This window comes from Nicotiana tomentosiformis, chromosome 2, assembly GCF_000390325.3.
Source record: "Nicotiana tomentosiformis chromosome 2, ASM39032v3, whole genome shotgun sequence".
Taxonomy (NCBI): domain Eukaryota; kingdom Viridiplantae; phylum Streptophyta; class Magnoliopsida; order Solanales; family Solanaceae; genus Nicotiana; species Nicotiana tomentosiformis.
In genome coordinates this window covers 39,118,987-39,133,551 of record NC_090813.1, presented here as the reverse complement: position 1 = coordinate 39,133,551, position 14,565 = coordinate 39,118,987, and the positions used below count along the sequence as shown (strand labels likewise).

Here is a 14,565-nt window from a genome sequence, read left to right as displayed (position 1 = left end):
CTCAAACAGGCTATGTGTTTACATATGGAGGCACTGCCATATCTTGGCGATCGACTAAGCAATCAATAGTGGCTACTTCATCTAATCATGCTGAGATAATTGCTATTCATGAAGCAAGTCGAGAATGTGTATAGTTGAGGTCTATAATACACCTTATTCGAGACAAGTGTGGTTTGAAGTGTGATAAATTACCCATAATTTTGTATGAAGACAATGCGGCATGCATAGCCCAATTGAAAGGAGGATTCATAAAAGAGGATAGGACAAAGCACATTTCACCAAAGTTATTTTTCACACATGATCTTCAAAAGAATGGTGATATCAATGTGCAACAGATCCGTTCAAGTGATAATATAGCTGATTTGTTCACCAAATCTCTACCGATGTCAACCTTCAAGAAACTAGTGTACAAGATTGGGATGCGAAAGCTCAAGGATGTGAATTGATACTCTCATCAGGGGGAGTTAATACGCGTTGTACTCTTTTTCCCTTACAAGATTTTGTCCCACTGGGTTTTCCTTGCAAGGTCTTTAACGAGGCAACCAAAAGGCGTATTTCTAAACATGTGTACTCTTTTTCCTTCATTATGATTTTTTTTTTCAATAGGATTTTTTTCTAATAAGATTTTAGCGAGGCACATTATCTATGGACATCCAAAGGGGAGTGTTATAAGAGAAATCAAATTATGTTGGATGTCTACTCTTCCTCCATGATCTTCTCAAATGCTTAATAACATATTCAATGACATATTTCTATGCTTAATGACATATTCAATGACATATTTTTATTCACTTTTCATGCCTATATAAATGCCTTGTAATAGATAGGAAAAATACACAATTGAAGAAGAAATAAGAATCTCTCTTCCTCTCTTTCTCTCTATATATCTTAACTTGTTTTTCCTTGTTCGATATTGTTATTTTGAGTTATATTTATAACAGGAATGAGATATATACACTTGATGCCAACTTTTTAAGTATCTCTTTGCCACAAATTTAACTAGATTTAATGATTTTTTTCTTACTAGATTTCATGAATTGAAACCACAATTGTGGCAATTTGGAGAGTAACGGACACATCAAAAAAAGAAGGAAACCCTGAAAAACAGACCTTGCCTCCTTTTCAGTTGGCATTTTCGTTTTACAAAAACCCTAAACAACTTTGAAATAGCAAATTGAGAAAGTTTATCATCCTCTTCAACCATGGCAGAAGCAAATTCTGTGACTCAAAGCTCTGAACAGCCCAACAAATTGCCTGAAGCTGTGGCAAAGCAAAACCCGCTGCCAAACATTCCTGAAAATGAAGCTGAAAAAAGTGGGCCTCAAAGTAAGTTGTTGGTCTCATCTTTCAGATAGTATCTTTAATTCTTTTAGCTGTTTGGTCTCTGGTCTGTAAAAGTCATTGAAACTATCAATTGGTCATATTTAACGTGAGTGATGATAAAAATTGAGCTTTTGTGATATCTCATTTTTGCAACTGTACAGGATGGTCGGGGTTTAGTATTTTTAATCCGCGGAACCATCCCTTGTGTGTCTGGAACTTGTTAAATGTGGATGTACTTGACTTCAAGAGTAGTAAAAAAAATATGATCTTTCTTTTTTCCTAATTGTTTTCATTATTTTAAAAAAAGCATTTGGTAAGCAGAAGAGAAGCAAGCATTGTAGAAAGAACTGGAAGCTTTACCTCCCTCCCCCCCACCCCCACCCCCCCTTTTTTTTTTTTTTTTTTTTTGCTTTAGGCATCTGGAACCCCCAGGCGCGAGATGTTCTCCAAATTCGTGTTGGGTAGGCCACTTAAGGAGTAAATCTCTTCCTACCGAGATGTTCTCCCTTCCTAGGGGTCAAACCCCATACCCATACCGCTAGTTAAAGGTAGAGGACCATCACGTACATACCCATTGGTTGTACTGGGAGCTTTAATGAACTGATTTAGAAGACGAGGGCTGAATAAGTAGGATGATGCATCCTAACCCCTACTCGCCGGAAGTTTTTTGTTCATTTTTTCTGAAGAATTACTTGAAGAATCGGTGCATGATATATTTGATTTGTACGCACATAGATAGGTGTATGCTACTGTATATATTATGAACTATGTAGTAGTTTCCTAGTTAGTTCTCTGTTTTGAGAATGATGTATTGTGTATATGTTTTGAATGGAAACTGACCATGCAAATCTTGCTCTGTTTAGCCTTTTTTTTTGGTTAACATGTTTTAAACTATTGGAACATAATGCGTTTGTGATACAAGCTCCACTTTTCTGAGTTGCTCCTTGTCATTTCTTGTTATAGAGATTCCTGAGGAGCTTACACACAAGAACCGCCTTCAAGAGTTCACCCAACGATCATCCCTTGATCGCCCTGTTTATCAGATTGTCAATGAAGGCTCTCAACATGCACCTCTCTTTAGATCCAGTGTTTTGGTTGATCGGTTTTGGTATACATCTCCTAGCACATTTTCACAGTTAAAGGCTGCGGAGCAGGACGCTGCAAAGGTTGCCTTGATAGGCGTGAAAGAAAAGATGAAACATGAGGGATGCCCTCTTATTCGTGAGGTTTGTGTAGTATTGCAAAATAATGTATCTATGACATTTAGCTAATATATAAGAGTCCCAGTGGCTTGTATCTAGCTCCTAGGTGATTTCTCAAAGGAACACTCTTCTTTAAGGCGTGTTTGAGTTTTAATTGATGCTCATTTTTAGAAAATTGTCCTTCAATTTAGTTATTTCTTTGGCCATGTCTTAGCAGCTATTATTAGGGTTAGAGTATTGGATATCTGGAGGTTAACAAGGTTGATTTTATGATCATCCTGAAGTATGGCACTGCTAATGTTGTAATATGAGATGAAGGTCTCTTATTTTTCCAACTGAACAGGTCAATAGACGAAAGCTTGAAAGTTGTAAAATTAATAATAAAGCATACTCATGTGCTTCATATAAGGATGTGTAGACCGATGCATCATAGTTTTGTATTCATTTTATAGCTCTATGACTATTAAGAAATTCATTGTTGATCTATCCATGATCTATTTAACTAGTGAATATTGAGGAAAGGTTCAGAGTGTAATACTTCGAGATATTTTCTTTGTCAAAGATTTAAGAGAGTATGATAACGTGTAGGCATTCTCTCCAAAATCTTTATCTCAGGGTATAAACAGTCTCCAAATTGCTGGTCAATAATAACCAAGTATGAGTTCTTGCAAAGAAGAATTTTTCACTATCTGTATGTTTAGTCTTGGACTCTCCTATTATGTGCAACTTCCTCGAAAACTTTGTGTCAGCCAAATGCCCAAGGAAGTAATCTTCTTCAGTTGCTCTCTTTACCCATCCTCATGTTCGTTTTCTTTGTCATTACACAATCAATTTTAACTAGCCGTGGTAGTTGTGGTAACTATGATATGCTTGATGTTGATGAATGAGTTTCTATAACTTTCTATTTTAGGCCCTGGGAAGAAGATGTGATGGTGGCAGCATCACAAAAAACAAAAGAAAAGAAGATGTGATGGTGGCATGTGACAAGTTTATCTAAGAAATATCTGTGTGAAAGATGGTAATCCTCTTAGGTTAGTAATGAGCGGGTTAATGACTTAATTCAACTGGAAGGTTCAGATGACCTTCTCATAACCTTGTAACAGTAAAGACAGCTGATTATGGATTGAAAATTCACAGTTTTGGTAGATGATTTACCATTTTAGTGAGTGAAACATGATTCTCTTTGATTGAAGTGTTTAACACAGTCCTGTTTTTCAATACAAGCTGTGAACCTGTAGTGCCCGTAGGTACTTCGGACGTAATTTTTTTTTAAACAACCGTGGTGTCCGGGTCAGCTTGCGCACACTTCGACTAATCCATGGGATACTTCGGACGTAATTATGTGCAAACACTGACCTTATATGGTGCTTTAACTTTTAATGCTCTGTAGTATATATGAAATCACTGAGACTTTATTTTTTTTTTAGCTTACCATAATTAACTTATTATCAACTTTAATTACAGATATTGTTAGGTTGAAGCCGATAAAAGCATTCTTCTTTGCTAACGGTCATATGAAAATTAGTCAACTCTGAAGTGCTATTCGTATTCTTTCCAGCATCATCAATAAACTACAGATGATTTTTTAGCAAATAATAAGTTTAGCAGAAAAAAGTTTGTCAATTACTGTAACTGTCAGTTATTGTGTTTATAAGCATACTAAAAGTAAAATCTACACAATAGGATTCTGCTATGTTCTTCATTTTAGACTTGTATGTATTCATGGCGTTATTGAACCTGTATGTATTTTTGAAAAGAGCATATGAAGGCCTTTATATTGAAAGAGCTGAAATGAAAAGGTAAAAAAAACTCTTAATCTTACTGAATTAGGTGAAGATTACATACCATGTATTGAAGAGTTTATGCTAAGGTGTGACTTACAAGCATATTTCCTTTCTAATTATAAATAGTCAAAGGATATTTGGTTATAACATTAACTGTAAGGTATTGAAAATATTCATTATGGATATCCTGGAGTAGTAAGCTCCTTGACATTATTAACTTTCTACCTTAACACATTCATGTGTGTGTATATTTTCTAAAAGGTTTTTTAATTTTTCATTTCAAATATAAACTCTTAAAAATTCAAAGTAAGATAATATTTTTCGAGATTTTTTTTTTTCGAGAGAAGTAATAGGCTATTTTTCTTTAGCATTGTGACTTTGGACATTTCTGTTCACTTTTTACATAGCATGGATGTATAGGACACATTCTGATATAAAAAGTAGGTTGATTTATTTATGAAGTGTTAAAGATCCAGAGAATGAGATAATGGAGAAACTTTCGGTTAGAGCTGTTGTACTGATGTGGCGTTTGGATCTTAGATCTAGCATGCTGGTTCATCATTTGTATAGTTTCTGAATATCTAAATCTTATGCTTCAAAGGTTAGTAATCCAAGTCTGTTTCAACTCTTGGTCAATCGACCCTATTAAAGTTTTCTAGATCCATTTACTCCAAACCTGGAAGACAATCTTAACAATGTTTCTCCTTTTTCATATTACTTATGATGATTTTACCTTTTGTACTTTGTCTAGGATACAGTGTTTTGCAAGTCTATCCTGAATGAGTATGCTGTAAAGATGAAGCTTGAGAAACCTATTTATCATACAGTTCAACCTGAGGGGTTGCTTCCTGTTTTCAAGGCTACAGCGGTCTTTAATGGTATTCAGTATATGGGAGAAACTGGAAAAAACAAGAAAGAAGCTGAACAAATGGCAGCTCGAGCAGCGGTTATGTCCATTTTAGGTCAATCGCCTTCGACCAAATTCCCCTCCCGGAAAAGGAAGGGAATCTTAATATCCAGTCTTTCAAGGATGTAACAAAGTGTTAACTTTTCATCAATTCTTTTGCAGAAACTGATTCTGGAACCATGATGTTGGAGATCATCAAGTCTAAGCGCAAGCTTTATGTTGCACTTGATAAAGTCCAGGATACAGGTGATATTAATGCTGGCTTCATGCCAACTGAACTTAATCCTCCAGTTCATGTGAGTAAAAGGAAAGAAGTTGAAGTTATTGACGATGCTGGGGAAAAGACTTATTCTGGACTTTTAGCATATGGTTTGGGACAACCTAGTGATATTCACGCACCTAATCAGCTTCACGTCTTTAAAAGACCAAAATTAGCATCTTCATCAGTGGAAGTTGCCCCTCCCATGGTATTTGTGCCCCCTGTCATTGATCCATCTTTGCTATGTTCAACTTCAGGAAAGAAACGTAATCGGCGAAACAAGAAAAAGGCAAAGAAAGATGTGCAAGTTGACCCTCAGTAAGTTTTATAATTTTTTTGAATGTATCTGTATTTATTATACATGTCCAGGTTATTGTAGAGTATGTAACGTAGAATGATTTTAAAGGTTCTGCCATTATTAGATTCGCTAAAATTTTTTATTTCATGGAACTTAAAGTCCTGTATAAGAAGCCCGTTCTATGTTCACAACCAAGTCAGCTAGTGCTCTGCTCATTTTTTCTTCTGTATATAATCCTTTTTTCTCTTCGCTGATGGGTGGCTAATCCTATCTGTTTGCCCGCCAGTGTTACATTCTCCCATGTCCTTGGGTCATTGCAATTTTTTCTTGACTCTAGCAAGTTGGTTTCTGGTCAAACATGCCTTGTCAAGTCATGAGTCTATTAGTTGACCATATTATAAATATCTCATCGAGATGAATACAACAGTAAAAGTCTCGCCCACAAAATTTTTCAAAAACACAATAGTGCATTTGTTTCACATGCCTTCATGCATCATCAATTGTCTATGATTGATTTAATTTGTTCAAACAACAACAAAAAACCCAGTATAGTCCCACAAGTGGGGTCTGGGGAGGGTAGTGTGTACGCAGACCTTACCCCTATCCTGAAGGTAGAGGCATTGATTTAATTTGTTAATATCAACTAATTTGTCAAGTTAGTTATATATGTCAGCTGACCCGTTTAGCAGTCTAGATCAAGTTAGCAATTATGTCAGCTGACCTTTCTAATTAGTTGTCCACGCCAGCTGACACGTCAAATCAACATACTGTTCTTTCAGCAGTACACGCCACAGAATCTAGTACTTAGTGCCCCATCATCAAGCACGTCTTCATGTCTTCTATAATTAATATTGTTAGTATCTGGACAATATAGTAATTGGTTCTATATGTATTATATCGACGTTTTTATCCTATTTTGCAGTCTAATTCGTTAAGTTCATTATGAGATCCTAGAATCCAGTATATGTGTGACAAGTTTAGGACGTAATTGTTATTTTTTTTTTCTTATATATGGTGAAATCCGGGCTAGCTTGTGCGCACCTCGGCTATCCCACTGGGTACCTGCTACCTCTCACCGGCACAGATACCAGCTAATGTAGCTCACCAAGGCTTAGGCAGATGAAAAGAAATCACCTAGTATTTTCCTTCTTCTTTGGGGTTTACGCCCTATTCTTCAAGATCTGTTCTCACACCCTTGGGTGTAGTTTAGGACGCACAAATTGTGCGTTCTACTTTGAGGCGGAGTGAGTGAATGTGTTTAGATGTGTTATATATTTTTAGGTTAATTTTATAGGACACTTCTTCCATGTCATTTTTTATGGTATTTGATTGGACATAGAGTTTAAGATGTTAACTTTTCTTATATATTGTGTTAGTGATAGTGAACAAACTATCAATGTAATAATTGCAAAGTTAGGTTTAATGGAGAAAACATCCCATCAAAGTTTTGAATATAAGTAGTTTAATGAATCTGTATCCCTAAAAGTAGTGAAAGTAGCATAGAAATGGAATGTCTTCAAATATTATATTACGTACATGCCAAATTGGAGAGTGTCATATAAATTGGAACAACGAGTATTATAAGAGAATATTTTAAGGTCATGCCATAATTAGAAATTCTAAAATTAGGAATCTTCTCTTGTTTTATGTAGTCTAAACTCCTGTATAAAGGAAGCCCTCCTGTATAAAGGAAGCCCTCTTTCTGTTTGACAAGAGTGGGTTGCTCTAGTGGTAAGCACCCTCCACTTCCAACCAAGAGGTTGTGAGTTCGAGTCACCCCGAGAGCAAGGTGGGGAGTTCTTGGAGGGAGGGAGCCGATGGTCTATCGGAAACAGCTTCTCTACCCCAGGGTAGGGGTAAGGTATGTGTACAAACTACCCTCCCCAGACCCCACTAGTGGGATTATACTGGGTTGTTGTTGTTGTTGTCTCTTTTTGCTCTTGTTTCAAATTTAATTAGATGCATGGAAGTGGAACAAATTCTTGTGCATGTGATGTTTGTATGTGCTCCCATGCTTTGTTTACAGCAAGAACTGATTTTAATCCATACTTCTTCATAGTAATGCCAATTCACGAGCAAGTCTTTTACCTAGCACGGGATGGCCTGTTGGCCTTGTTCATCTACTTCTGATGTTTTTGTTTGCTGGGTTTTAAGCATTGTGATACTCTTGCCTGCCTTCTGCAGTTTTTAGTACTTCTTAATATTTTCCTATACAAGAACCACCACAAGACCCTCTTTTATGTTTAAAATATTTAAATTCTCTAAAAGGTTTACTTATATCTATGTTGGACCAAGCGTGAAATTGTACCCAAGTCAAGGATGACACAGGAAGTGGGACAAACAGATATATTGGTAGTTAGTATAGATGTTATTTGGCTTGGATCACGTTTGCCTTGGAAGTAAATTCCAAGTCACTTGTGATACTTCATTTGCAATATTTTTGGATAAATATATTGCATTTGTAAGATTAAGGTTGCTCGCTTGTCAAGGATTACTTTGAAAAGCTACAGTGATTTTGTGAAGCGAAGATGGGGAAGAAAAACTCTGCAAAGGGAAAAAGTTGGTCACATGTCTAGTTATATCATATGACTTAGAAACATGTAAGTGGATCTCGTTGATATATTTTTTATGAAACTAAGATAGGAAGGAAAAGCATGAAAAGGGCAAGAGTTTATTTTTTTTAAACAAACTCCGAAGTTGGATGAGAACCAAACATGTATTATATATATATGGCTCATTGTATCATTGCTAATAAATCAATAGAATATTTTCCGTATATTATTTCTCGCATGGTATAAGAGCGTGAGTGAGACACATCCGGAAAGTCAGACAGTCGACGTGCGTCAATTTTCGGCGACTTTCTAGAGGCATGTACTTTATACACTAATGACATATCTCGTTTCTATGATGTGATATCGCGGATGACAAATTTGAAGAAACATGAATTGAATATGTCGACTTACTTGGGACAAGTACAGGCAGTTATGAGGAATTTGAGAAGTTGATGCCAATTTCTGCTTGTGTTGAAAAGAAACAAGAGCAACGACAAAAGATGTTTCTAGTTATTACACTCGCTGGACTTCCTAATGACCTTGATTCAGTGCATGACCAGATTTTGGCTAGTCCGACTGCCCCTATATTGGAAAGTCGGGTATCTCAGACTATGGAGAATAGACGAGGCGGAGGTGGTTTTGGAAGGTCTCGACCCAAGTGTTCTTATTGTAATAGGCTTGGACATACCCGTGAGGTGTGTTACTCTTTGCATGGTCGACCACCTAAAAATGCTCATGTTGCTCAAACAGAGATAGCAGGTAACCAGAGGTTTTCTTTATCTGAAGGGGAATATAATGAGTTCCTTCAGTATTGAGCAAGTAGCAGACACCTCCACAAGTAGCCTCAGTTGCTCAGACTTATACTTCTGTTGCTGGTAATTCCTTTGCTTGTGTTTCCCAGTCTATTACTCTTGTACTGTGGGTCATTGACTCAGGCACCTCTGATCATATTTCTGGTAATAAGTCACTTTTCCAAATATTGTTTATTCATAGTCTCTTCCCAGTGTTACTTTAGCTAATGGAGTCCAAACAAAAGCAAAATAAGTTGGACAAGCTCCCTTATCCTCTGTCACTTTAGATTCTGTTCTTTATGTTCCTGGTTGTCCTTTTAATCTTGCATCAGTTAGTCGGTTGACTCGTGCCTACCATTGTGGTATATACTTTATTGATGACTCTTTTGTTATGCAGGACCGCAATACGGGACAGATGATTGGCACAGGGCGTGAATCACAAGGCCTTTACTACCTTGACTCACTCAATCCTTCCACATCATGTCCAGTTACAGATTCTACAGACCTAATTCACAGACGTTTAGCACATCCAGAATTTTCCAAGCTTTAAAAGATGGTGCCTAGTTTATCTAGTTTATCTCTATTAGATTGTGACTCGTGTCAACTTGGGAAACTTACGCAAATCATTTTTTCGCGTAATGTTGAGAGTCGTGCAGAGTCTGTTTTTTCTTTTGTTCATTCTGATATATGGGGTCCTAGTAGAGTTCGTTCAACCTTAGGATTTCGTTATTTTGTTAGTTTCATGATGATTACTCAAGATGTACTTTGGATTTTCCTAATGAAAGATCGTTCTGAGTTGTTTTCTATATTCCATAGTTTTTATGCTGAAATAAAAAATCAGTTTGGCATTTCTATTCGTATCTTACGTGGTCATAATGCTTTAGAATACTTATCCTCTTAATTTCACCAGACTTTTCAAGGAATTATTCATCAAGACATCTTATCCGTATACCCCTCACCAGAATGAGGTAGCAGAGAGAAAGAATAGACACTTCATTGAGACTGCTCGCACACTTCTAGTTGTGTATTATGTTCCGTTGCGTTTTTGGGGTGATGCAGTTCTCATGGCTTGTTATCTGATTAATCAGATGCCTTCATCTTCCATCCATAGTCAGATTCCGTATTGTTTCCTCGGTCACCCTTATACTCTCTTCCTCCTCATGTTTTTGGGAGCACATGTTTCGTTCATAACTTAGCTCGCGGAAAAGATAAGTTAGCTCCCCGTGCTCTCAAGTGTGTCTTCCTTGGTTATTCTCGAGTTCAAAAGGGATATCGTTGTTACTCACCTGATCTTCGTAGGTACCCTATGTCAGACGATGTCATATTTTTTAGTCTCGGCCTTACTTTATCTCTTCTGATCACTTTGATATATCAGAGGTCTTACCTATACCGACTCTTGAGGAGTTTACTATAACTCTTCTATATCTTCCGCCACAGAAGTCTTACCTATATCGACCATTGAGGAATCTTGTGTTGCTCCTCCTAGATCCCCAACCACAGGAACACCACGTTTGACTTATCATCGATGTCCACGTCCAGCATCAGGCCCAGCTAATTCACGTCATGCACCTAGCCATGCTCCTACTGCGGACTTCTCCTCTTAGTCAACCGATTGCACTTCGAAAAAGTATACGGACCACACTTAATCCCAATCCTTATTATGTCGGTTTAAGTTATCATCGTCTGTCATCACCCCATTATGCGTTTGTATCTTCTTTGTCCTCTATTTCCATCCCTAAGTCTACAGGTGAAACACTGCCTCATCCAGGATGGCGACATGCTATTGATGAGATGTCTGATTTGCATTCGAGTGGTACATGGGAGCTTGTTCCTCTTCATTCAGGTAAATCTACTGTTAGTTGTCGTTGGGTTTATGCAGTCAAAGCTGGTCCGGATGGCCAAGTTGATCGGCTTAAGGCTCGTCTTGTTGCCAAAGGATATACTTTGATATTTGGGCTCGATTATAATGATACTCTCTCCCGCGGCTAAAATAACATCAGTCTGCCTTTTTATATCCATGACTGCTGTTCGCCATTGGCCTCTTTATCAGTTGGACATTAAGAATGCTTTTTTTCACGGTGATCTTGAGGATGAAGTTTATATAGAGCAACCACCTGATTTTGCTGCTCAGGGGGAGTCTAGTGACCTTGTATGTCGCTTGCGCCGGTCACTTTATGGTCTAAGCAACCTCCTCGAGCCCGGTTTGGTAAGTTCAACACAGTTATCCAGGAGTTTGGCATGACTCGTAGTGAAGCTGATCACTCTGTGTTTTATCGGCATTATGCTTCAAATCTCTGTAGGTTTATGTTGACGATATTGTTATTACCGGTAATGATCAGGATGGTATACTAAGTTGAAGCAACATCTCTTTCAACATTTTCAGACTAAGGATTTGGGCCGATTAAAGTATTTTCTGGGTATTGAGGCCGCTCAGTATAGCTCAAGTATTGTGATCTCACAATAAAAGTATGCCTTACATATTCTTGAGGAGACATGAATGATAGGTTATTGACCTGTTGTCACTCCGATTGATCTGAATTCTAAACTTCTGCCAGGAGAGGGGGAGCCGCTTAGCGACCCTGCAAGAGATGGGCGGTTGGTTGGTAAATTAAATTACCTCACAGTGACTAGACCTGACATTTCCTTTCCTGTGAGTGTTGTAAGTGAGTTTATTGATTCTCCCTGTGATAGTCATTGGGATGGAGTCATCCGCATTTTTCGGTTCAGCTCTAGGCAAGGGTTATTGTTTGAGTATTGAGGTCATGAGCAGATCGTTGGGTATTCAGACGTTGATTGGGCATGATCACCTTTTGATAGACGTTCTACATCTGAATATTGTGTTTTGGTAGGAGGTAATTTGGTGTCTTGGAATAGCAAGAAACAGAATATGGTTGCTCGGTATAGTGTAGAAGTAGAATATCGAGTAATGGCTATGGCAACATGTGAACTAGTTTGGATCAAACAGTTGCTCAAGGAGTTGAAATTTGGTAAAATCAGCCAGATGGAACTTGTGTGTGATAATCAAGCTGTCCTTCATATTGCTTCAAATCCGGTGTTCCATGAGAGAACTAAACACATTGAGATTGACTGTCAGTTCGTCAGAGAAAAGATACTCTCAGAAGACGTTGCTACAAAGCTTGTGAAGTCGAATGATCAGCTTGCAGATATTTTCACCAAATCCCTCACTGGTCCTCGTATTAGTTACATATGTAACAAGCTCGGTACATATGATTTGTATGCACCGACTTGAGGGGGAGTGTTAAAATAGTTATATGCAAAATAATCCTAGTCCCATATGTAGTAGGAGTAGAACATGTATTATATATATATGACTTATTGTATAATTGTTAATAAATCAATAGAATATTTTCCCGTGTATTATTTCTCACAGATTGCTTAGCCATTCTCATTTGAGATTTTTTGCTTTCAATAGGTTTTCAGCTTTGTCTTCTTCAGGTTCAGGGGAATGGATGCACAACCATTCAGTGTTTTCCTTCTTGTCTTCGGGAGTGCCTAGTGTGATCTGAGGCAATATAAACTGTGCTGAATAGCAGGATCTATAATTTTTGTAATTCAGAGAGATTCAATCAACTGATTTTTCTGTGATTAATTTGCTCTCTCCATCTCTGACTACATTATCTTTATACTACCTAATCATAAATCTACTCCTGGATAGCCGCCATGCATGGGTTTATATGTATTGTTAGTCCGACCACCTCATTTAGTTTTAGCAACCCAAGAATTATGCAAGTTGTCTTCTTATTCGCAATGATCACATATTTCTTTGGGAGCTCTCTGTATGGTTTCATTTGCTTAATTAACACATCCTCTTATGTATGCAGGGTGCCTGGTGCCATGTTGCCATTGACTCAACTTCCTCCCTGCTCGGTGGCACAGTGAGTTCCTTTGCTGATCATTTCTGCTAGAGGTGAAGAAACTTCATGAACCTCGTTTAAATTCTGTTAAAAATCATGCAATACTAATTGTATTTTGCTAGGTGTGATTAAAAGTCATCTGGTGAAATATGTTGCAGGTGTGAAATCGTTGAATTTGCCGGAATTGCGTCCTATGTCTGACCCCTATATGTATGTAATGTCATGTAAACTGTTGCTCCTTGTAGTAAGTTGGTGGACAGTGTTCGACTTGTTAAAGCCTTGCAACTTCTGCTGTAGTTGTGGATAGTTCGTTATGGGCTTTCCAATTTTCCTTGTGCCTTTTACTTTCTATGGCGTTTTCTTGCCTTGTTATCTCTGATGCTAATAAGTGAAATTGGTTTTACAAATGCAAGGACGTAGCGCGCACAAAAATCAGAGAGACTATTGAGAAAATGTGCCCTACACGTGGAGTGTTAAGTCATGTTTTTTTGTGGTAATCTAAGCAGCATACTGAGGATAACAGTTACCTTTTCTGCTCTCCTTGTCTTCCTATAAATTTGGTATTTTTTGCGCGCGGTAGGTAATTGGGACCAAGTGAAAAATAGGACACAATAGAAGAAAAACAGGAATGGCCTCCCGAGAAATCAAACAACAAAGCTTGAACGAACACGAGACTATTCACTATATGCTATGTTGCATTTGTATTTTGTGTTAATTTAAAATTAGCAGTATCAGTGAAGTCAATTGACATGGGTGGGTTATGATTCAGTGGGTGTTTTACTTTGTGTTACAAGTAAATTACTAACACGAAATTCGTTGGCCTCGACCATGCGTACACTACTTTTGCATACTTGGAGGATTATTAGTGCACCATTTCAGAACAGCCTTAGCTCATACTTAGCTCAAACCCAATTGTTATGTGATTTCCTTAAGCTAGATAGCAGAAGATACTTTTTAGGACTTACGTATAGTAGATCATAATTGGATATTTATAACTGCACAAAACGAAGAGAAGGCATATTCGAATATGCGAGCAGATTCCCTTAATGACCATCTATTAATCCCATGTGGGAATGATATGACAAAAATAATATGAAAAAAGAAATCAAAATACATTCGAGTAAACTACCCTCTATAGCCCCTCAAAATTTTAATAGCTCATGTTTTTTCCCATTGACACGAAATGGCCCTTCGGCCCAAACATATTGTATCTAGTAGCCCGAAATGTCTATTATATATATATTTTTTATATATTGACAGCCTACTTTATATATATATTTTGTATAGTGACAGTCTATTTTGTATAGTAACAATTTATTTTGTATAGTGACAGTCTATTTTGTATATATTTTGTATAGTGACATTCTATTGTATATAAACTATATAGTGGCAGTCTATTTAGTATATTTTTGTATAGTGACAGTCTATTTTGTATATATTTTGTATAGTGACAATCTATTTAGTATATTTTTTGTATAATGACATTCTATTTTTGTATATATTTTGTATGGTGACACTCTATTGTATATAAATTGTATAGTGACAGTCTATTTTGTATAATTTTTGTATAGTAA

At 37.1% G+C, this 14,565-nt stretch overlaps 1 protein-coding gene across 4 annotated transcripts; it reads left to right on the top strand.

Annotated features, from left to right (window-relative positions):
* The first annotated feature begins 1,190 nt into the window (after positions 1-1,190).
* On the top strand, positions 1,191-13,403 carry LOC104095400 (double-stranded RNA-binding protein 4-like). 4 transcript variants are annotated; one of them, XM_009601536.4, is made up of 6 exons: positions 1,191-1,326; positions 2,287-2,549; positions 5,061-5,271; positions 5,379-5,793; positions 12,959-13,044; positions 13,150-13,340. In XM_009601536.4, the coding sequence occupies exons 1-5, from the start codon at positions 1,203-1,205 to the stop codon at positions 13,014-13,016; spliced, it is 1,071 nt and encodes a 356-aa protein (XP_009599831.1). In that variant the 5' UTR covers positions 1,191-1,202; the 3' UTR covers positions 13,017-13,044; positions 13,150-13,340. The 4 variants fall into 4 exon arrangements, with proteins under 4 accessions (XP_009599831.1, XP_033511848.1, XP_070051311.1 ...); XM_070195209.1 differs by having other exon boundaries at positions 1,203-1,339; positions 2,306-2,549; positions 13,150-13,403; XM_033655957.2 differs by lacking the exons at positions 12,959-13,044; positions 13,150-13,340 and adding an exon at positions 9,514-9,922.
* The last annotated feature ends 1,162 nt before the right edge of the window (positions 13,404-14,565 follow it).

What these genes read in the sequence shown, in the direction of transcription:
- LOC104095400 (XM_009601536.4), top strand. Translation starts at nt 1,203, where the DNA reads ATGGCAGAAGCAAATTCTGTGACTCAAAGCTCTGAACAGCCCAACAAA. An exon ending in AGCGGTTATGTCCATTTTAG is followed by an intron (nt 5,272 to 5,378) that starts GTCAATCGCCTT and finishes ATTCTTTTGCAG; the next exon opens with AAACTGATTCTGGAACCATG. An exon ending in GATGTGCAAGTTGACCCTCA is followed by an intron (nt 5,794 to 12,958) that starts GTAAGTTTTATA and finishes TTATGTATGCAG; the next exon opens with GGTGCCTGGTGCCATGTTGC.